Consider the following 24138-nt stretch of genomic DNA (forward strand, 5'->3'; position numbering starts at 1 on the left):
TGAATAATATTCCATTGTGTATATATATACACCACATTATCTTTACCATTCATCCATAGATGCACACTTAGGTTGTTTCCATATCTTGGTGATTGTAAATAATGCTGCGGTAAACATGGATGTATAGATACCCCTTTGAAATCCTAATTTCATTTTGGATTTTGTTTGGACATGTACCTAGAAGGGGGATTACTATATCATATGGGAGTTCTATTTAAAAAAAAATTTTTTAATGTTTATTTATTTTTGAGAGAGAGGAGGAGAGAGAGAGAGAGAGAGAGAGAGAGAGAGAGAGAGAATGAATCAGAAACAGGATCCAGGCTCTGAGCTGTCAGCACAAAGCCTGATGTGGGACTCAAACCCACAAACCATGAGATCATGACCTGAGCCCAAGTCAGATGCTTATCCAACTGAGCTCCCAGGCGCCCGGGGGAGTTCTATTTTTAATTTTTTGAGGAATCTCCGTATTATTTTCCATAGTGGCTTTATCAGTTTACATTCCTGCCAACAGTGCTTAAGGGTCCCCTTTCTTGCCAAGACTCGTTATCTCTTCTCTTTTTGACAGTAGCCTTTCTCAAAGATGGGAGGTGATACCTCATTGTGGATTTGATTTTCATTTTCCTGATGATTAGTGATGTTGAGCAACTTTTTATGTTCCTCTTGGCCATTTGTATGTCTTCCTTGAATAAGTTCTGTTCAGGTTCTCTGCCCTTTTTAAAATCAGCTAATTAAAAAAAATTTTTTTTAATGTTTATTTACTTTTAAGAGAGAGAGAGAGAGAGAGAAAGAGAGAGAGAGAGAGCAGGCGAGGGGCAGAGAGGGGGAGACACAGAATCCAAAGCAGGCTTCAGGCTCTGAGCTGTCAGCACAGAGAGCCTGACATGGGGCTCCAACTAATGAACCGCAAGATCATGACCCAATCTGAAGTCAGATGCTTAACCAACTGAGCCACCCAGGCTCTCCAAATCAGGGTTAAAAAAAAAAAAAAAAAAAAATTGCTATTGAGTTGTATGAGTACCTTATATGTTTTGGATGATAACTCCCTATCAGAGAGATGGTCTGTAAATACTTTTTCCCATTACATAGGTTGACTTTTCATTTTGTTCATTGTTTCTTTTGCTGTGCAGAAGCTTTTTAGTTTGATACAATCCCACTTACTTTATTTTTTATTTTTGCTTTTGTTGATGTTGCTTTCGGTGTCCATACTCCCAAAATAATTGCCAAGACCAATGTCAAGGAGCTGTTTCCTGATTTTTCTTCTGGGAGTTTTATGATTTCAGGTTTTATTTTTAAGTATTTAATCCATTTTGAGTTAGTTTTTGTGACCTGTGTAAGGTAGAAGTCCAATTCCATCCTCTGCGTGTGATTATCCAGTTTTCCATTAACTGGTGATTATCCAGCGCCATTAATTGAAGTGACTGTCCTTTCTCCATTGAGTATTCTTGGCTACTTTGTCAAATATTAATTGGTCACATATAGGAAATTTTATTTCTGGGCTGTTGATTCTTTCCCAGTGCTCTCTGTGTCTGTTTTTATGCCAATAACATAGTGTTTTTATTTCTGTAGCATTGTAGTATGGTTTGAAATCAGGAAAAATGAGGCCCTCAACTTTGTTCTTTCTCAGGATTGCTTTGACTGTTTTCGGATCTTTTGTGGTCCCTTGTAAGTTTAGGATTGCTTTTTTATTGTTGTGAAAAAAGCCAGTAGAATTTTGATAGGGATTGCATTGAGTCTGCAGAAGGCTTTGGGCTGTATGCACATTTTAGCAGTATTCTTCTCATCCATGAACATGGGATACCTTCCATTTATTTCTGTCTTCATTTTGTTTTATCCAAGTCTTATAAGGTATAGAAATCTTTCATCTCTTTGGTTAATTTAATCTTAAGTATTTTATTGTTTATGTTGTTATTATAGGGTTATTTATTTTTTCCCAGTATTTCATTGTTAGTGTAGAGAAACATGATAAATTTTTACGTGCTGATTTTGTATCCTGCAACTTTACAGAATCTATTTATTCTAACAGTTTTTTGCTAGAGTCTTTAGGATCTTTCTGTTCATAAGATCACACCAGCTACAGCAAGAGACAACTTTGCTTCTTCCTTTTTGATTTGGATGTCTGTTATTTCTTTTTCTTGTCTAATTGTTCTGAGTAGGACTTCCAGTAATATGTTGAATAAGAGTGGTGAAAATAGACAGTTTTGTCTTGACTTTAGAAGAAAAGCTTTGAACCTTTCTTCATTGAGTATGATGTTAGCTGTGGGCTTGTCCTGTATGGCCTTTATTATGTTGAGGTACATTTTTTTTCTATATCAAAACTTTTATCATGCCAAGGGTGTTGTGTTTTGTCAGATGCTTTTTTAAAGCATTTAATGGAAAGATCATATGATTTTTATCTTACATTTTATTAATGTGGTTTTTTAACTTATTTATTTTTACTACACTTCCGTGTATACATGGTATATATACCACTTGATTATAGTGTATGATTCTTTTAATGTGCTGTTGAATTTGGTTTGCTAATATTTTTGGTAGAATGTTTATGTCTATATTCTTCAGGAATAATGGCCTGTAGTTTTTTGTTGTTGTTTTGTTTTCTTGTAGCATCCTTACTGGGCTCTGGTATCAGGGCAGTGTTGGCTTTGTATAATGAGTTTGGGAGTGTTCTTTCCCTTTTAATGTTTTGGAAAAATTTGAACAGCATTTACATCAATTCTTATTTAAATGTTTGGTAGATTAACCAGTGAAACCATCTGATGCTGGGCTTTTCTTTGTTGGGAGGTTTTTGATGATTTATTGAACTTTTTACTTGTTATTAGTAATGCTAGATTTTTTGTTTCTTCATGATTCAGTCTTGGTAGGTGACCGTTTCTAGTAATTTATGCATTTATTATAGATTATTCAATTTCTTGGCATATAATTGTTCATAGTAGTCTCTTATAATCCTTTCTATTTCTGTGCCATCAGTTGTAATGTCTCCTCTTTCATTTCTGATTTATTTGAGTTTTCTTTTTTTTTTTCTAGTTGGTGAGCTAACGTTTTGTCAATTTTGCTTGTCTTTAAAAATAAATAAGCTCTTAGTTTTGTTGTTCTTTTCCATTGTTTTTTTGGACTCCATTTCATTTATTTCAGCTCTGATCTTGGTAATTTCCTTCTTTTGCAAACATGGACTCAGTTCTTGTCTAGGTGTAAAGTTAGGTTGGTTATTGAAGATCTGTTTTCTTAATGTAAACATTTATCACTATAAATTTTCTTCTCAGAGCTGCTTTTGCTACATACCATAACTTTTGACATGTTGTTTACATTTTTGTTTGTTTCAAGATATTTTTGAAAGTCCTTTTTGGGGGTGCCTGGGTGGCTCAGTTGGTTAAGTGTCTGGCTTTGGCTTAGGTCATGATCTCCCTGTCCGTGAGTTCGAGCCCCGCGTCGGGCTCCATGCTGACAGCTCAGAGCCTGGAGCTTGCTTTGGATTCTGTGTCTCCCTCTCTCTACCCCTCTCCCTCTAGTGTTCTGTCTCTCAAACGTAAATAAACATTAAAAAAAATTTTTTTTAATCTTTTTTGATATATTCTTTGACCAGTTGGTTGTTCAGGAGTGTGTTATTTAATTTGCTATTTGTGGATTTTTCAGCTTTCCTTTTGTTATTGATTTCTGGTTTCATACCATTCTGGTTGAAAAAGATGCCTGGTATCATTTTTTTTTTTTTTTTAATTAGCTAAGACCTGTTGTCTAACATATGGTTTGTCTTAGAGAATGTTCTATATGCACTTGAGAAGAATGTATATTCTGCTGCTGTTGGATGGGATGTTCTATATATGTTAGGTCTATTGGGTTTAAAATATGGTTCAAGTTTAATGTATTCATATTGATTTTCTAACAGGATGATTTATCCATTGTTGAGATGGGGTATTGAAATCCCCTACTATTATTATATCGTTGTCTATTTCTCTCTTCAGATCTGTCAGTATTTGCTTAATGTATTTAGGTGCTCCAGTGTTGGGTGCATACATATTTATGGTTGTTATATTCTCTTGATGAGTTGACCCCTCTATCATTATACAGTGACCTTCTTTGTCTCTTGTAACAGTTGAATTAAAGTTTGTTTCTTGTATATATAGCTTTCCCTTTTCTTTTTTGGTTTCCACATTGCATAGACTATCTTTTTCCAACCCTTTGAGCCTATGTGTGCCTTTAAATCTTTAGTGTGTCTCTTGTAGGCAGCATATAGTTGTATCTTTTTTTTTCAAGTCCATGTAACCACTCTATGTCTTTTGATTGGACAATTTAATCCATTAACATTTAGAATAACTATGAATAGGAAAGGACTTACTAATGCCATCTTATTAATTGTGTTTTGGTTATCTTGTAGTTCCCTCGTTCCTTTCTTCTTCTCTTGGTGTCTTCCTTTGTGTATTGATGCCTTCCTATAGTGGTATGCTTTGATTCGCTTCTCTTTATGTTTGTGTATCTATTATAAGTTTTGGCTTTGTGGTTACTGTGAGGCTTCCATAAAAGATTTCATAGATATAATAGACTGTTTTATGCTGATAACAATTTAACTTCAACTGGATACAAAAACTCTACCCTTTTATTCTTCCTTTTTTATAAAAGTTTTTGATGTCACAATGTATCTCTTTTTATATTGTGTATATATTAACAAATTATTGTAGCTATAGTTATTTTAATGCTTTTGTCCTTTAGTCTTTTTGCTAGAGATCACTGGCTAGCACAAATTAGAGTTATATTACAGTATAACTGTAATAAAGTTCTGAATTTTACTACGTACTTTAATTGTATGTTGTATATTTTCATGTTACTAAATAGCGTCCTTTCATTTCAGCTTGGAGTCTTTATTTAGCATTTCTTGTAAGGCATACCTAGTAGTGATGAACTCACTCAGACTTTGTTTGGGAAAGTCTTTGTTTTTTCTTCATTTTTGAAGGATGTCTTTGCTAGGTAAAGTATTTTTGATAGTTTTGGTTGGCATTTTTTTCAGTATCTTGAATATAACACCCCACTTCCTCTTGGTCTGTAAGGTTTCTGCTGAGAAATTCACTCATAGCCTTGTAGGAGTTACCTTGTAGGTGACAGGCTTCTCTTGCTGCTTTTAAAATTCTCTCTTTGGGGCACCTGGGTGGCTCAGTGAGTTAAGTGACTGATTCTTGGTTTGCTCAGGTCATGATCTCATGGTTCATCGGTTCAAGCCCTGAGTCAGGCTCTGCACTGACAGCAGGGAGCCTGCTTGGGAATCTCCCTCTCTTTCTCTCTCTCTGCCCCTACCCCATGTTCTCGCTCCCTCTCTCTCCCTCTCTCTCTCAAAATAAATAAATAAACTTAAAAAATTCTCTCTTTGACTTTGACTTTTTGACAGTTTTATTATAATGTGTCTTGGATTAGACCTTTTTGATTTGAATCTGTGTGAGGACCCTAAGAACATTGTGAATTTGGATGGATGGCCAAATTCTTTCCCAGATTTGGGAAATTCTCAGACATTATTTCTTGGCATATGCCTTCTACCTACTTTTCCTCCTTAGAGTCCAGTAGTTACATACTGCTTCTCTTGATGGTATCTCATGGTTTACATGGGCTTTCCTCACTCCTTCATTTTTTTTCCCCTTGTTCTCCTTTATTTGGATAATTTCAGAGATCCTGTTTTCTCCTTCACAGATTCTTCTGCTTGATCCGTTCTGTTGTTCATACTGTTGTTGTTGGTTTTTTTGTTTGTTTGTTTTTTTTAAATTTCATTCATTTTGTTCTCCAGCTTCATACTTTGGTCCCATATCATTTCTGTCTCTTTGTTTAACTTCTCATTTTGTTCATGTACGTTTTTCTTAATTTCATCGAATTATCTTTCTTTGTATTCTCATAGCTTATTGAGCTTGCTTAAAACAGCTACTTTGAATTCTTTAATGGGCATATCACAGATCTCCATGTCTTTAGAGCTGGTTACCAGAAAATTACTGCATTTCTTTTGATAGTGTCACGTTTCCCTGACATTTCATATTCCTTGAAGTCTTGCATTGCTGGATCCTCCAATATTGACTGACTGACTTCCAGAGAGAAATACCTTCTGTCAGCCCTACTAGGGATTCTGAGGCTTTCTCGAACCTTCTACGGATACCCCTGTACACTTATTGGTCTCTCATGTGATGCAATTGTTGGTCTTGTATGTCTTCTCTCAATCCTGCAAAGCACTGACTGCTTCCCTTGTGCTTTTTCAAGGGAAGTGCTAAATACTCAGGTTTGTGATCTCTTCTTGATCCACAGATTTGGAATGGCTTTCTGTGCATACTCCCCAGCTGTCTGGAATGGCTTGTTCTTGTCACTTTTAGGAGTGTGCACAGGGAGCGTGCAGAATGGAGGTTTGTGGGTGAGGACTGTGGAGCACTGTGGGTTCCCATGGGCCAGTTGGAGGGATCAGATCAATGGGTGGGGCGACCCCAGCACCTGTGGTTTGGCCTTCCAATGAAGTCCATGGTATGGTTAGTAGCAATTGTCCCTTTATTATGTGTATTTTAAGCCTTGACTGTTGTTCTCCCAGGTGCTCCCTACCCCCCAGTTATAAAGGTCACCACTTGGTACTCTCAGTGAGATGGGAGAAAAATAGGCCTCTTTGGCAGCATCCCATATTACCTGGAGAAACTGGGTGCTCGTTCACACAGTTTCACTTGATACCGTGGGAAAAATCATGGCCTAACAAGAGTGTTGGGTACTCTTCACGCTAACTTGTGCCCCACTGTGGGAGAAATAATGTGGGTAAAGTCAAACAAATTGTTCCTCTTACCCTTTTGACGTGTCTAGTCGTGGCTTTGTCTTGCTCCAATGGTGTGCTGGAACTTCTCCACTGGACTCTTACACTTCCACAAAGGTTGTCTTTTCTGTGGATAATTGTCTAAGTCAGCGTTCTTCAGGGTTTCCTGGATCTTGGGCTAAAGGGACTGGAGCCCATTCATGGGCCACATTTGGGTTTATAGTGAACCCAGGTCTGTACACGTATTACTTGCTACACAGGTGGGCGAGACTCCTACAGGGAGTCTTGGTGTATGATGAGATCCTATAGCTCTCACAAAGGCACTTTTATTTGTGGATGGATGCCAAATTGTTTTTGTTCAGGGGGTGTATACAATTGAGTGATGTCTTGCTCAGCTATGTTCTTGACATCATTCTCCCCCAGAGAGCATTTTTTTTAATCTTAAAGTTTATTTATTTTTGAGAGTGAGAGTATGAGCAAGTGAGGGACAGAGAGAGAGGGACAGAGGATCCCAAGCAGGCTATAGGCTGGCACAGAGCCTGTTGTGGGGCTCAGACTCACAAACGGTGAGATCATGACCAGAGCCGAAATCGAGAGTTGGTGTGTTACCAACTGAGCCACTGAGGTGCCTCAAGAGAACGTATTTTTTAATGGCCTGATTCAAAAATATATATTCATATTTAGACATGGTCTATCTTGCCAAATGTTCTGTGTGCATTTGAGACAAATGTGTATTTTTCCATTGTTTGGTTAAGTGTTATGTAAATGTCAATTAGGTTAAGTTGGTTTATAGTGTTGTTCAAGTCTTCTATATTCTTACTGAGTGTTCTGTCTGCTTGTTCTACTGACTGTTGAGGGAAGGATATTTAAATCTTTGACTGTAATTGTGAAATCACCTATTTCTGTTTGCTGTTCTATCCGATTTTACTGCATGTATTTTGTAGATCCGTTGTTAGTTGCATAGATATTTAAGATTACTATGTTCTCTTGATGAATTGACTCCTTTGTCGTTATGAAATAACTCTCTTTACCTCTTCTAACATTCTTTGCTCTGAAACTCATTTTGTCTGGCATCAATATAGCTACTTCAAATTTCTTTTGATTAGAATAACTGTGGTAAATATTTTTTCTATTCTTTTACTTTCTTAAATCTTTTGTCACAAAATATGTGTAGCAAACATTTTAAGTGTACAACCTAACATTTTTAAGTTTACAGTTTTGTGGCATTAAGTACAATCATATCGTTGTAGCCATCCTTTTACTTTATATTTACTTTATATTTGAAGTCAGTTTGTTATAGGCAGCATATAGTTGGACATTAACTTTTTTATTTTGAAAATTTACACCCAAGTTAGTCGGTGTGTATTGCAATAATGATTTCAGGAGTAGAATCCAGTGATTCGTCTCCTACATATAACACCCCAGTGCTCAACCCAACAAGTATTCTCAGTGCCCCTCGCCCATTTAGCTCATCCCCCTACCCATAACCCTCCAGCACCCTCAGTTCTCTGTATTTAAGAGTCTCTTATGTTTTGTCCCCCTCCTGGTTTTTATATTATTTTTGCTTCCCTTCCCTTATGTTCATCTGTTTTGTCTCTTCAATTCCACACATGAGTGAAGTCATGTTATTTGTCTTTCTCTGACTAATTTTGCTTAGCATAATACATTCTAGTTCCATCCACGTTGTTGCAAATGGCAAGATTTCATTCTTTTTGATTGCTGGGTAATACTCCATTGTATATATGTACCACATCTTCTTTATCCATTCATCCATCAATGGACATTTGGGCTCTTTCCATACTTTGGCTATTGTTGATAGTGCTGCTATACACATGGGGGTGCATGTGTCCCTTCGAAATAGCACAACTGTATCCCGTGGATAAATGCTTAGTAGTGCAATTGCTGGGTCATGGGGTCGTTGTATTTTAATTTTTTGAGGAACCTTCATACTGTTTTCCAGAGTGGCTGCACCAGTTTGCATTCCTACCAGCAGTGCAAAAGGGTTCCTCTTTCTCTGCATCCTCACCAACATCTGTCGTTGCCTGAGTTGTTAATTTTAGCCATTCTGACAGGTGCGAGGTGGTGTCTTATTGTGGTTTGGATTTCTCTTTCCCTGATGATGAGTGATGTGGTGCATTTTTTCATGTGTCTGTTAGCCATCTGGATGTCTTTGGAAAAGTGTCTATTCATGTCTTTTGTCCATTTCGTCACTGGATTATTTGTTATTTTGAGTATTGAGTTTGATAAGTTGGATATTGATATTTTTAAAACATAATCTGACAGTCTCTTCCTGTTAATTGAGTTGTTTAGACTGTTTACATGTAATGTGATTATTTATATGGTTGGATTTAATTTTACCATTTTGCAATTTACCCTTTGTTTTTTTTTTTCTTGGTTTTTCCCTTTTGGATTGATTTTTCATGATTCCATTTTATCTCCCTTTTTGGCTTATTACCTGTAACTCTTTGTTGTTATTTTATGGTTGTTTTAGCATTTCTAGCATATATCTGTATCTTAATAGAATATATTTTTAAGTAGTACTATTGCACTTCAAATGTAGTTTAAGAATCTTATAACAAAATACTTCCATTTTTCTTTGACCATTGTGGTATTGTTAGATGTTTCATTTCTACATATATTATAAACCCCACAATATACTATTGTTTTTGCTTTAAATAGCTATCTTTCATAAAGATTTAAATGGTGAGGATAAAGTCATTTTATTTCCAATGTAGTTTCTATTTCTGATGTTCTTCATTGCGTCAACTCAGCTTTCTATCTAGTATCATTTTTTTTTTTTCTGCCTTTTTAATCATTTCTTACAATGAAGCTTTGCTGGTATTCCATTATTTTTATTTTTCTGTATCTGCAAAAGTGTTTATTTCATCTTTGTTTTTGAAAGACATTTTGGCTTGGTATAGAAAGCTAGTTGACAAATACTTTTGTCAGTTATTTGAAAATGTTGTTTTCACTGTCTTCTGGCTAACATTGTTTCAGTAGGATATTTCATTTTATGATGTGTTTTTGTGTATATACTATTTCTTTGACTGCTTTTAAGCTTTTCTCTTTTCACTGAATTTAAGTAATCTGATTATATTATGCTATAGTGTTATTTCTGTATGTTTTTTGTGCCTAGGGTTCTGTGAATACCTCTCTTAAATCTGTGGATTTATAGTTTTCATCAAATTGGGAAAATTTTTGGACAAGTCTTTTTCCTTTTCCCGTTCTCTTGCTTATTCTTTAGTGACTCTAGTTGTATGTATTATACTGCTCAAAGTCATCTCATAGTTCGCCGTGATTTTTTTTTTTTTTCCAGTGTTTCCTTCTGGATAATATCCACTGATATGTTTTCATGTTCACTCTTCTGTTCTCTGTGATATCTAATCTGCTTTGAATCCTATCCTTTATATATTTCATCTTGAACATTGAGGTTTTCCTGTCTAGAAGTATGATTCAGTTTTCTTGATTTCTTCTGTTTCTCTCCTTATCCTGTTCAGTCTTTCCCCAACGTTTTGAACTTATGAACTACAGTTATATTGCTTTTTAAATGTACTTTTCATTTTGTCATTGTACCATTTTTTTTTTTAATTTTTTTTTTTTTTTTTTTACGTTTATTTTTGAGACAGAGACAGAGCATGAACAGGGGAGGGGCAGACAGAGAGGGAGACACAGAATCGGAAGCAGGCTCCAGGCTCTGAACCATCAGCCCAGAGCCTGACGCGGGGCTCGAACTCACGGTCTGTGAGATCATGACCTGAGCTGAAGTCAGACGCTTAACCGACCGAGCCACCCAGGCGCCCCCGTCATTGTACCATTTTGGAGCCAGTTTCAATTGATTGATTTTTCTCTCCATTATAAGTCCCATTACTTTGTCTTGCTTCCCATGGTTGTAATTTTTGATTAGACACAGTTTGATCCTTTTAGTCTGATCTAAGATTTTTAAAGAAAGAACAGCCTGGGACCAATTTTGTGTTATCATTGAAACAAAGTCCTCCTGAGAATTTTTCCCGATGTTTTGTGGATTATGTGATTTTTTACTTTGGCTGGATTTTTGGTCTGCAGTGACATTGGCTCCCATTATTGGCAACAACAAGACATCCTCAGAAAATTTCTTAAAAGAATTTCTTGGCGCACTGTAGAGCTACCGAAGCAGCTAAGACTTGAGTGTCTAAAAGTTGTGGCAAAAGCATTTGTTTTATATTAAAAGAAAAAAAAAAAAGGATGGCTTTTAATTAAAATTATTTAAGATTTGGTGTTTATATGTTCTTTTTAAGTTACAAATTGGACAATTCTTAAAAGATAAAATTTTTGTTGCCTCTGAATTGATATGGTGGAGTATAGCAGAAATGACCTTGTACTTGAAAATGAGAATGTGAGTTGTGATTTTCTCATGATCAGCCGTGTAATATCTTGCCAGTCACTGTATATCCCTGGGTGGGTTTTTGTTTCTTCATCTGTTCTAAAATTTTGCAATAATTTTTATTTCTGTCACCAGTATAGCTAACTGAGGCCTTGTATATATATATATATATGTGTGTGTGTGTGTGTGTGTGTGTGTGTGTGTGTGTGTGTATACACATAAACTTTTATGAAGAGTTTTTATGTTTCTGCTGTAGTTCACCCAAGCCAATTAATATCTGAATTTTTCATGTAGCATTAATCTGTGTCATAAAGTATAATTTGATGGGTTACACATAGGTTCTTTTATAGATAACTCATAACTGGTACATAAAACGTATTTCCCAGAGATGAGCAAATAACAAGTAGTTGTCGAAGTTTATTGAAGGTTTTTTTTTATGTGCTAGGCACTGTTCTTCATTTACACCTCACATGGAGCTAAGAGACTAGTTCCAAACCATTTACCTAGTTGGGTAGAACTGGTATGTGGCTTCTTAGCTCATGCTTTGTTATGCAAACGCCTCCCCCCATTTGAATGCCATTTCCCAAATATCTGCATAGGTTATTGCTTGTAAAACACACTAATACAAGCAACTGATTTTATTTCCTCTTCACAACACTCAGTGAAACAGCGTTTTACAGATGCGTAAACTAAAATCCGGAGAGGCCGATTCGGGTGTACCCCGTGTTGGAAGTGATGAGTCTGGATTCAGATTCTCTTTTCTCCCAAATTCGGTTTATTTTCACCATGCCATTATTTTCAGCGAGGATAGGAAAGCGAATACTAAGTTTCTTCAAGTGGTTGAACTACGGTTTTTTCCCTTGCAAGTATGGCATATGTGGATATGAAATATTTATTTATGCTGCTTTCGGTTTAGCTCTTTCTTACTCGTCTTTGTGGTATTAGTTTTGATGCGTCTTCCTCAGGGAGGTTTTACTTACTCACACCCTGCGTAAGGACGAGGTCAATTTTCCCACTTTTATTTGAAACCCGCAGAAGATCGGATGATTATTTTTACACTGAACATTCATAAGCCTTTTATTTGTGACTGCATTTCGAAAAGAATCAGAGAGCAAAATTAAATTTTTATTGAACCTGATAAAATATGATTCACAGGTTGAAAATTACGTGGAAAATGAAAAATGGATAAAGAGTTAAGAGTCGTTAGCAGCATAATCTGACGAGACTGCAGAAAATACGCTTTATTTGTAGGTGAGACACCCCCTCATATCTGGTTCATCTTTTTATGTAACTATTGTAAGATTCTCAAACCATAGCTCTCTAGAACAAGATTTGCCAGCTCAGATACAGCTTCCCTTTTCACAGCGAGTCAGAGGCTTCGGGTTGAAGTTCGACCTCCAACTTAAAAATTTTTTTTTATAATGTTTTTTTATTTATTTTTGAGACAGAGAGAGAGACAGAGCATGAGCAGGGGAGGGGCAGAAAGAGAGGGAGACACAGAATCAGGAGCAGGCTCCAGGCTCTGAGCCGTCAGCACAGAGCCCGACGCGGGGCTCGAACTCACGAACTGTGAGATCATGCCCTGAGCCAAAGTCAGACGCTCAACCGCCTGAGCCACCCAGGCGCCCTTTGAGCTCCAACTTTAAATCTTGGTGGTTTTGAGTTGCAGTGTGTTTTACCTAAGACCTTGTGTTCGCGTTGTCTTTACTCGCTGGAACGGTGGAAATGGGTGTAGCCCCTTACAGAAAGGTCTTCATACGCTCCTCCTACCGGGTGGGAGCGCTTGGGTTTTGCACTCTCTGGCCTTCCGTGTGGCATTTGTGAGCCGCCTGATGCATTTGACACCAGCGTGACAGCAAAGAAGCTTGTGAGCCGAGCGGTGTGCGGTCGGGCCCAGCTGTGTGGATTTATCTGTACATCAGGCCGGGGAGCGGCAGTTAGCCAGATCTGACAGTCAGCCAGGAGCACCCTGTTCGTCCACTCCAGAGTGCATTTTAATGTGTGTGCTCACCGACTGGTTGGCATTTGACACAGAGAAATTGTCAGAGCCGGGTGGTTTGTTTTTGCCTCTTTCTTTACTCTTTGGTGTGCGGGGCTGTGAGAGTTTCCTCCCCGTATGCTTCATGTGCATCACAAAAATATGCACTTTCTAAAAGAGTAAAAAAATTCAGGGCATCATGCCTTTTCACACTGAATTTTACGTTAAGAATCAGTAGGCAGTATGTTTGAGGTAAGAAGAGGTGATAGGTTGAATAGGCCACCTATTTACTTAGTTCAAAAATCAAAAACAATGCAAATGGACTATTTGGAACAGTCTTGCTTCACCCATGTCCTCTCGTGTTCATTTCCCACCTCTGCCCCAACAGGTAACCACTTGAATAGTTTGTCACGTATCCTTTATGTTTCTGTATGACACACAAGCACATGTCCGGCCCGTTGCCTTTTACTTCCCGAGATATTCTGGAGAGCTTTTTATTTCACTAACAGGCGAACTTCCTCATCCTTGCTTACTGTTGCATTTTATCTCATTGTGTCGATGTACCATAGTTTAGTTAACCATTCTCTGTGGGTGGATCCTTGCTTTAGAGCTAATCTTTTCGTTTAGTGGAGCTAGAACATACATATCAAAACACTTATCCTTTTAAAGTATACAATCAAGTGGTTTTTAGTACGTTTCTAAGCTTTTGTTCTACAGATAGTGATCCAGTGGGTAAACTTGGACATACATTCTTCCGAACCCCACACAAGTACAGTAAAACCTTGGTTTGTGAGCATAATTCGTTCCAGAGACATGCTTGTAGTCCAAAGCACTTGTATATCAAAGTGAATTGCAAGAACCATTGGCTCAGTTGTGATCATGTGATGCTCGGTATCACGTACTACTCATACTGTAAGGCATTGCTCATTTATCAAGTTAAAGTTTATTAGAAATGTTTGATTGTCTTGTGGAACTCTCACAGAACAAGTTACTCGCAGTCCAAGGTTTTACTGTATATCCATAGAAAAGTCCTTAGAAGTAGGATTTCTGAGTCAATGGGCAGATGCATTTGAATTTTGATAGGAATTGTCAATTGCCATCCATTGATTGATATTGTACTCATTTGCACTCTTGAATATGAGAGGACTTTTTTTCTCCATAGTCATGCCCAGAGTCACTTTGCCTTTTTATAAAGCAGTGTTAACTTTAAAAGATTTTTTTCATGTTTTATTTATTTTTGAGAGAGAGACAGATCATGAGCGGGGGACGAGGGGCAGAGAGAGAGGGAGACACAGAATCCGAAGCAGGCTCCAGGTCTGAGCTGTCAGCACAGAGCCTGACACGGGACTTGAACCCGTGAACCGTGAGATCATGACCTGAGCTGCAGTCTGCCACTTAACCAACTGAGCCACCCAGGCGCCCTGCTAAAGCAATCTTAATTTTTAAGGAATGTGTGATGTTCATGAATTACCAGTTGAATCTAATATTAATTCCTGATTGATTTCACCAAGGCAGATAGGACCAGAATTTTTTTTAAGTTGATAAATGTTATTTTTAATTGATCTCATTAGTTAATTGGTAAAATGGTAGGCTGTGAATGTACAGAGCAGATTTCATATGTGGGGTCTTAAGTTCAGTGATTGCTGGACCTTCATTCTCTCTTGTCATATAGATATGATGATGCTCACAGTATCAAAATTGAAATTTCCAGTGGACGGAGACCATTTATATTCAGCTTGCTCTGTAGTAGGCACATTCCTATAGAATTTTACCCTTTTGATACAGCCCTTCCAAATTCTGATGTTTTATACCTGTCTGATACACTGGACTTCCACTGAGCTGGGAAATTGTTATTTTTATAACAGAGCTAAAGTATTAACTATAAACAGAATTTCAGCTTCCATCAATCCTTGTTGACCTACAGACAGGTCTATTGCTTTTTAATCTCATTAAGGTAGAATATTTAATTCCTTAGAGGTATTGTGCCTCTGTCCTCCTTCTTATACACAAATTAGCTTCATAGACTCGCCTGCAGAGATCTTAAGGTGGTATTTCCAAGATGGAGTCATTTCAAGGTTTGAGATATCATATGCCTTTGAATTATTCAAGGCTTTTAACAATGGGTTAATTTTTTTTTCTTTTTTTTGGCATTTAAGTATTCTATCTATAAAAAGGACTGGTAAAAGATTCATAGGAAAATGCAGGCTTTCCTGAGGTTGAAGTGAAAATTGAGGTATGGATTTTGATTAGATCTGTGGTGAAGTCATAAATGTGTAAGTATATGCCTGGAAATATCATTAGTTCTTTCCGTGTCCCAAATAATGGCTAATGTTGAAAATAGATGAACCACTTAACCAATGATTAATCTAATGGTTTGTGTTAGTAGATGGGTTCTTCATAAAGGAAAACTGTTCCTTGTTTAACTGATAAACCTGTCTTATCATTATGGATGAGAATAAAACCTACAGTCCAAGCAGAAAGCTTTCACTAAATAAATAAGACTAGGATTTTATATGAGTAAGATTTAGTGTTTTGTTTCTCTTAGATCAACTGGTTGCTATATTTTGATTCCTTTTTTCTTTATTTACCTTGGATAATTTGCAAAAGATCCAAAAAGAATTTAAGTTCTGCCCTACGGGTGTTTTCTCTGGACTACTCTGTGATGGGTTTGTGAGAGAAGGCTGCTTTCCTGGGAGAGGGGAGGGTGATAGTCAGGGCCCCCAGGTCTGGTTGAGCAGGTTGGTCACTGCATAAAGATAGTGTCCACTGGAGCAGGTAGGGGCTAAATTCCAGTTAGTGTTCACCAAGCCATGCCCTGTGGAATAGGGCTGCAATGAGTCAGAGCAAGGCGTGCCCTTTTCTAATTCTTTTTTTAATTTATTTTAATTTGAGAGAGAGGGGGAGGGAGAGGGGGAGGGGGAGGGGGAGGGGGAGGGGGAGGGAGAGGGAATCTTAAGCAGGCTCCACACTCAGTGCAGAGCCCAACGTGGGGCTTGATCCCACGACCCTGGGATCATTACGTGAGCCAAAATCAAGAGTCGGATGCTCAATCGACTGAGCCACCCAGGCAACCCCCCCCCCCGCCCCATTTTCTAATTCTTATAAAGGTGCCGATAACAACCAGAATATGCATTTTATTGCAGTTTTATTTGAAAATCTGTTGTTTTTCTTTTGTTTTTTTTCCCTTTGAGAAATTTTCTGTAGTATGTAGATAATTCCTATGTGTATGTCTATGTGTATACACACACATATAATGCCATTTGAGCATACACACATACACGACACATACCCTCCATATATATTTGAATATAACATTCAAAAAAATCCTTCAGAAGGAAGGTGTCATCTTATATGTATTTGATTCTTTATAAAGCACTTTATAATATGGGGTCTTCTCTTAGTTACTTTGTTTGAACAGCGTAGTGCTCTTTGGGAAGACATAAAAATGGCCTCAGACAGGGCTAGCTGTGGATGCTTTACAAATGTTCGCCATAAAATTGGGAAAGAAAAGTGAGGATGCTTTTATTAGTAATTAGTCTAGAGGTGAAAGATTACTTTCAAAAAGTAATACATAAGTAGATATGATATCAGATTAATGTTTATAGGATGAGTACATCTTCCAAATATCCTGACACTATGTAAATGGATACTATAGTTTGGTTTGGTATTTCCAGTGTTTAGTGTCATAGAAGGATTTTCAGAAAATTCTGTGTCATTATACAGACAGGAAGATTTGCTTTAGAAAACTGTATTGGATGTCTCAAAAGGTGATTCCGGTGATGACAAAGACCTTGAGTTGAAGAAATATGTCAAGATTGGTGAATTAAATTGTTTCATGGAATATTAAGAGTGAATAAAATCATGATTGCTAAATTAATGCTTTATCCAATGTGTCATTTAAGTGTATGTAATTAAATTAGTACATTAAATAATAGGCATTCAGCTCATTTCTGTCTGTAAAAGTTTACACATTCAGGTTGGCTAAGTTTTCTGGGTATTGTTTTACTGGCAAAACAAGGGATTGTCTTATATTTTGGTCACTTTATATTCAATCACCTACAATCATTATTATTTTTGAACAGAAACTGAGGCTTCTTGAGGAGCTTGAAGATACCTGGCTTCCTTATCTGACCCCCAAGGATGATGAATTTTATCAGCAGGTAAGATTTTTTAATATTTGTGTCAATTTGTATTTATTCATTCTGGTCTAAGAAGCAGCTGTGGTCTGGAGAGGTTAAATGAGAAGCGAAATGGTCTGATCTGGTTATGCAGTGACTCCTTATCATCCCCAGAACGTACAGACTCCTTCACGATCTGCTCTCTGCCGTGAACTTAGGGCTTTAGCACAGTGGACTGTTTTTTCTTCCCCAACGTTCCATGCCTTTTGTACTTCCTTGCCTCTGCTCATTGTGTCTCTTCTGCATAGACTATCCTTTTTGCGCCTTTCTTGTTGCCAGACGGCTAAGTCTTCAAGACTTCACTTAGGGGCGCCTGGGTGGCTCAGTTGGCTAAGCGTCCGACTTCGGCTCAAGTCATGATCTCACGGTTCGTGGGTTCGAGCCCCCGCGTCAGAGCCTGGAACCTGCTTCAGATTCTGTGTCTCCCTCGCTCTCTGCCCCTTCCCTGCTTGTCTCTCTCTCTCTCTCTCTCTCTCTCTCCTACTCTCTCAAAAATAAATAAACATTAAAAAAAAAAAAGACTTCGATTAAACATCCCCTTACCTACAAGTAGAGTTGACTTTGCTTTGTTGTTCTGAGCTTCTTGTACCCTGTGGGATACCTCTGTGGTGCCCATCGCATTGTGTTGCAGTTACGGGGTTCTGTGTTTCTCTCCCTGACTTCGTCAGTACTCTTTCAATTACAAGTGGCAAAACCCCAAACAAACTCATTGCAGCAAAAAAAGGGAATTTACTGGCCTTCTTAACGTAGAGGCCTTGGAGTGCCCGGCTGAATCCAGCCTCTCAAAAGATGGTATCTGATCACTGCTTTTCTCTGTGCCGTGATTTGGTTCTGCGCCCCTTGTGACTTCATGCTGGATGGGCTCTGACCTGCTAGCACAGGAGGACTCTCACAGCCCGAGGGGCATGTGGTTTGAAGCACATGGGATCTTAGAAGAAGGCAGTAATTTCTTTTTTTTTTTTTTTTTGGGGGGGGGTGGTCCATCCAGTTCTCCTGGGAGTGATCTCGTTGGCCTGGTTAGAATCCTGTGCCTATTCCTGAACCAGTCACTGTGTTCAGGTGGGTGAGACGCTCCTGTTTGCACAGCCCAGTTCATGCACCCACTCGTGGAGTTGGGCTCAGATAGGACCATTTCCACTCAAAGTGCATGGGCTGTGAGTCAGAGATGGATGGTTTCCTTAGGGGACGATCGGAGTCCCCGTCCCAAAGAAGGAGGGGAAGGCGTTCTGGGCAGGCACTGATAGTGCACGGTCACCTCTGCTTTCCTCCTAGGATGTAAGCTCTTGGGGGTAAGAATTTGACCCCCTCATCTTTGTTTCTCCAGCATCTAGCGTGCACTTGGATGTGGCTGATTCTCAGTAGCTGCAGAAGGAAGACAGGAAAGAAGATGTTTACCCATCTAGAATCCAGGTCCCTTGGCTTCCAGCTCACTGTCCATTCCAGGACGTTTATCTGTCATCTCCCTTCTCATTAGATCTTCGCTGTCTTTCACCGGATGAGTCCTTTTATGGACTAGTTTTTCCTCCGTGCGCCTCTTTCTTAATCCTTAGAGCTCTAGCACATTTTCTAACCAAGACATCAATCTGCGCAGGCCAACCCCCTGCTTCAAACCGCGCGGTGGCCGCTCGTTGCCTGGGTCTTGCATTTGTAGCCTTATCTCTTAGTCTCTTTCATCTTGTTACGTACGCTGGACTTTTGTCGCAAGCACCTCAGACCAGCTGCGCGGTCTCATGTTTTGGGCCTTCTTGCTCCATCCCCGGCTGACGTCCCTTCGTTGGTGAACTTCTGTTACCTGTGAGTAACGTGTCCTCTCTTGTAGGGTGCTTCCCTGACACCTCTACAGCGCGGAGAATTGTCTCTGCTCCCTGTCGTGTGTACCCGTCGGACTTTGCGTGCACCTTTATCACCTCCGTGTATCTCACTGATTTTATTTATATGCTCGTCTCCCTCATCCTTCGTGCTTTGTACAGGGCCTGGCACCTAAGTTAGGTATTTAAATAATTTGCTTGGCTGGATGAATGAATTAATGCACCAATTAGTTAATTCCAAAAGCCAGTCATATCATAACGTTTAGTGTGATTTTAATTTTGTTTTTGTCCATGCACGCTCCTCTCTGGGGAGGCGGGATCTGGAAAGGTCTGCAGGATTTATGCAGAAATGTTCTAGGCCGGCGTGGTAGGGTTTTCGATCCTTTGAGCGTTTCTGGTTTTCCAAACTATCTTGAATGAGCACGTATTCTTTGGTAATCAGAAAAAAAAAAATTTTTTTTTTCCAAAGCACTTTCCTTAAAACAAGTAAACCCACAAAATGCAATCAGTTCTTAAATCCCTATTGCTATTTTCGGAGACATGATTACGCACGTTGCCGTAAAGCAGCTGCTGAGCCTTTCGGCTTTGGCATGGTGCGAGCGGTGCTGGTACACGACGAATTAAACACAAAGGTTATCAGCCGCGGTGCTCGCAGCCAGCCCAACACTGGGGGATAAAAGGAAACTCAGAGGCAAACAGAACAACTACCAAGGTGGCCCTTTTATCTTTCCAAGACCCACAACAGACCCGATAACAGGATCTAATCACTTTAAGTGCGCCTTATAATAAGGGCTAGTGCTTCAGCAAACCCTTCCTAAAGCAAATCTTTTCCCTTCGAAGATGAAGTATAAGGACATGAATAAATAGAAAGTTCTGACCCGACTCCGGGTCTTTTAAACAGGCCCTGGCCACAAGAATGCCAGTCCAGCTGCCAGTCCCCAAAGCAAGGCTTGCTGTAGCTTCTCTGTTGGGTCCGCGCGTTGACCCCACACCCTTAAGTGGGCCGCGTTCTTGCATTCTGCCCTCACAACCGCCCCGTTCACTTATGCCACAAAAATGTGTGCAGCAGTTACTCTTCTTCAGGTTTGCGGTGTTGGGGGGGGGTAGGTATTATCTTTCTCTTTTAGAAATTTCTCTTTAGGGGCGCCTGGGTGGCTGAGTTCGGCCCAGGTCATGAACTTGCAGTTTGTGAGTTTGAGCCCCCCGTCGGGCTCTGGGCTGACAGCTCAGAGCCTGGAGCCTGCTTGGGATTCTGTGTCTCCCTCTCTCTCTGCCCCTCCCCTGCTCACGCCCTGTCTCGCTTGCTCTCTCTCTCTCTCTCTCTCAAAAATAAGTAAAGATGAAAAAAATTAAAAACCAAATTTCTCTTTAGATCCAGACCAAGCTCCGTATCTGAGCAGCAGAGGTGGAGTTCAAGACCACATTTATCTGCCTCCGAAGGCCCACGCTCTTCCTGCCATGCGGTGCGCCTCCCAGTATCCCATACCTTGCTCAAATTTGAAACACCTTCAGAGATGGTTTTTGGTGTCTTCTGATTGGACCAGAGAGAAGAGAAATAAAACAACAACACACTCAAAGGAGAAGCGGAGGGAACTTCTGTAGGTTCACTACAGAGGATAAGGAGAGGAGGGGCTACGTAGTCTGAAAATAAACCCTGGCTTCTTACCCCTGGTGGCGGGGGGGCGCCTGGGGGGGCTTAGTCGATCAAGCGTCCAACTTCGTCCCAGGTCACCATCTCACGGTTTGTGAGTTCGAGCCCCTCTGACAGCGCAGAGCCTGCTTGGGATTCTGTCTCTCTCCTTCTCTATGTGCCCCTCCCCTGCTTGTGCTCTCTCTGTCAAAACAAATAAAATAAACTTAAAAAAAAAATGTTTAAATGTTACCCCTCTTATCCAGAGAAAATGCCTCTCCCGTCAGTATGCCCCCTTGCTTTCATTTCCTGTGTCCCTTTCCGTGTGCCAGGCTTTTCTGGTACTGTTTGCTGTTCTCTTTACGTGTATTTGCTTCTTTAACTCTTAACCCTCTGAGGCAGGTTTTTGTTTTTTTTTTTTTTAAATCCCATTTTACAGATGAGAACACTGAGGCACAGAGGGTTTTAAAACTTTGTTCAAGGTTTATATGATAAGCAAGAAGTGTCAAGACCAGGATCTGAGCCCAGGCTGTCTGACTCCTGAGTCTGAATTTTAGTATCGTCCTACCGTAGCTCTTGATGCTTCTGGGGAATTGCTCTGCCTTCATCCCCACGATCGCAAATCTCCGTCTCCATCCCTGCTCTCCCTTGCGACTTCCAGTGCTCTGGTCCCAACTGCCTATCGGGTGGCTGTGCCTGAGCGTCTCACAGGAACATCTAACCCGACATGATCTGTATTAGTTCATTACCGACTTCACTAAACATGTGTATTTAGCTCCCTTACTCTATGCAGGAAATGTTTTAGACATTAGAGATGAAGTTGTGAAAACTGACAGAAGACTCTTCCTTCTTTGAGCTTATTTCTTATGGGGTGGGATGGGAGTGGGGAGGGAAGAGAAATAAACAGGAAACTGAAAAATAAATGTCGGACGGGAACACTGGTATGGAGATAAAGTCCGTGAAGGGGCACTGTAGGTGGGGAATTGCAAATAAGGGGATTGCAGAAGGCCTTCTCGTAGTGACATTTGAACAAAGACCTTCTGGAGGTTTAGGAACAAGCCATTCCAACATTGCAGGAAGAATGTTCTGGACATAGGGAACAGCAGAGCCTCGGTATGTTTGAGGGGGAGCCCCTGACCCCAGCATATCTGGAGCGGAATGAGAGAGTTGAGAACAGAAGAGACGAGGTCAGAGAGCCATGGCCCATGATACGGGAACTTGCTGTCTATGCTGGCCGTGCTGGCTGTGACTCCGAATGACTTGAGAGGCCATGAGAGGGTCTGGGGCACAAGTAGGACAAGCTACGACGTACATTTTGGTGAGGATCCATTTTAGGGGATCCCGCCGTTCATCCTCTTCCCTAGTGGCTGTCCCCTTTGGCCCGTTCATCAAGTCAGACACCTTGCCGTCCTCACTTCCTGCCCGTTGCTTCGAGCCCTCATTCAGGCGCTGGGCCCTGGCAGTTCTGCCTCTCTGTACTCCCTCAAGGTGTGTCTTCTTTTCCATTTCCACCGACATAGTCTTCATTCCGGCCCTCGTTTATCGTTTTCCACCAACACAGTTTGGGGGTTTTCCAACTTGGTGTTACCTGTTCCCTCTCCGGTGCCATCAATATTGCATTCCTATTAACGTGTCTGACCTGTCACTCCTTGCTTGATAAATTTTGCTCGGTCTCGCTTGCCTGTAAGGTCAAGTTCACCCTCCTCAGCGTAGCCTATAAGGCTAGCGACTACCTCTCTGGTCGAATCTTTGCCCATTGCCTAACATGGAATCCATCCAACCTTAGACTCCTGTCCTGCGGGGTTTCTTGCTACACCCTGGATCTGCTGTGTCCTTCCGTCCTTCCGTGGCCTGGTGCCTGTTATTCCCTGGGTGTGGAGTACCCTTATCCCCTTTTCTGTCTGGTGAGCATCTACTCACCCTTGAAGACCTTGCTTAACTACGACCTCTTCTGTGAAGATACCGGGAAATCCCACTTGTTTTACTTTCAGGGTGTATTAAAAATCTAGCCACTTCTTACCACTTCTGTCTTCTACACAGTCGCCAGGCTACCGCCCTCTCTTTCTCAGGTGGTTGCAGAGAGCTTTCTGTCTGTTTCAACACCGCGTCTGTAGCCCTGCTGTTTCTGAAGCTTGAGTTGGCTCCTTATGCTTTTCATGCTCAGAGCCCTTACATCGCTCCCCGCCTTGTTCGGAGTGAAAGCCTGGGACCTGACGTTTGCCCACAAAGCACCCTGAGTTCTGGCCCCGGAGCTTCTCTCTGCTCATTTCCTGCCTCTGCCGCCCCTCCTCCTGCCACTCTGGCATTCTCGCCCTTCGGAGAATCAACCCAAGCACACTGCTGCCCCCAAGGCTCGCACTTGGTGTTCCCTTAGTCTGGAACTCTCTTCCCCGCCCAGGCGGGGTCCTCATTTCTTGCATTTTTCTGCTCAGATGTCACCTTATCAGAGGCCCTCTCTGACCAGCCCCTGTATAATAGCATTTCTCTCCTACTTACCTTGGATTTCTTTTTTTCCATAGCACTGTCACAATCTAAATAAGTGAATACTAAATCCGTAAAATACTATGTATATTATGGGCCATAGATACCAGGTGTTTATATGCCATATGTATATATGGGAGCTCCTGGCTACCATATTGAAGTTTTGTCCTCTTCGTATTCCCAACACCTAGCGCTTTGCAAATAGTATGTGCTCAATAAATATGTGCTCAACAAATGAAAAATTTCCAGAGTCCCTTCCTGCTCGTTTATTCCTTGCTCCCATTGTAGTATATTCATATTTCCATGATGATGAGCCGTTCTTTAGCTAGCGGTTTTTATTTCTATCTGTACTGTTAAACTACGAGGTGCTATATAAAACAGGAGCTACCTTGTTTTTTATCTTCGTACTTATGGCACCTTGTACGGTGTCTGGTACACAGCAGGTATCCAGTCATTTTAAATTAACACCCAAAAGACGAACCATGCAATGAGTGAACAAACACCTCTGAGCCGCTTTGTAGCAAACCACACGTCATCACAAGACCGGTCGCGAAAGCTGTGGCAAAGCCTATGCAGTAACCTCAGAAGAGAGCCTCCTTTGGGAGACTGCTCAGCATCGTGCAGCAGGAGGTTGGGCCAGATAAGTGTCCACCCCATTTGTCTCAGGATATGGTTGCCCAGTCATGAGCATGTTACAATGAAAATTATACAGAAAATATTATGACTGGTAATGTGTATATACATTTCTGTGGAGTGCAAAATACAAAGTGTTACCAGCAAACTCTACTAACAGCCAGATTAGAAATACAGTCACTTGGCATCACAGTATCCTAACACTTTTTATTTATTTATTTTTATTTTTTTATTTTTTTTTCCTTTTTTTTCCCCCAATATATGAAATTTACTGTCCAATTGGTTTCCATACAACACCCAGTGCTCATCCCAAAAGGTGCCC

At 40.2% G+C, this 24138-nt stretch overlaps 1 protein-coding gene across 4 annotated transcripts in view; it reads left to right on the forward strand.

Annotated features, from left to right (window-relative positions):
• The window catches only part of FTO (FTO alpha-ketoglutarate dependent dioxygenase), a 389551-nt gene that overhangs the window by 94200 nt on the left and 271213 nt on the right, over positions 1 to 24138 (forward strand). For all 4 annotated transcript variants that reach the window (XR_009615364.3, XM_060650765.3, XM_060650769.3 and 1 more), the window contains exon 2: positions 17169 to 17246. Coding sequence is in view for 3 of the 4 variants with exons in the window: in XM_060650765.3 (XP_060506748.3) it covers positions 17169 to 17246 (78 nt within the window). In the remaining variant the exon portion in view is untranslated. The remainder of the gene's footprint in view (positions 1 to 17168; positions 17247 to 24138) is intronic.

The sequence above is a fragment of the Panthera onca genome, chromosome E2 (genome assembly GCF_046562875.1).
Source record: "Panthera onca isolate mPanOnc1 chromosome E2, mPanOnc1 haplotype 2, whole genome shotgun sequence".
NCBI classification, from domain to species: domain Eukaryota; kingdom Metazoa; phylum Chordata; class Mammalia; order Carnivora; family Felidae; genus Panthera; species Panthera onca.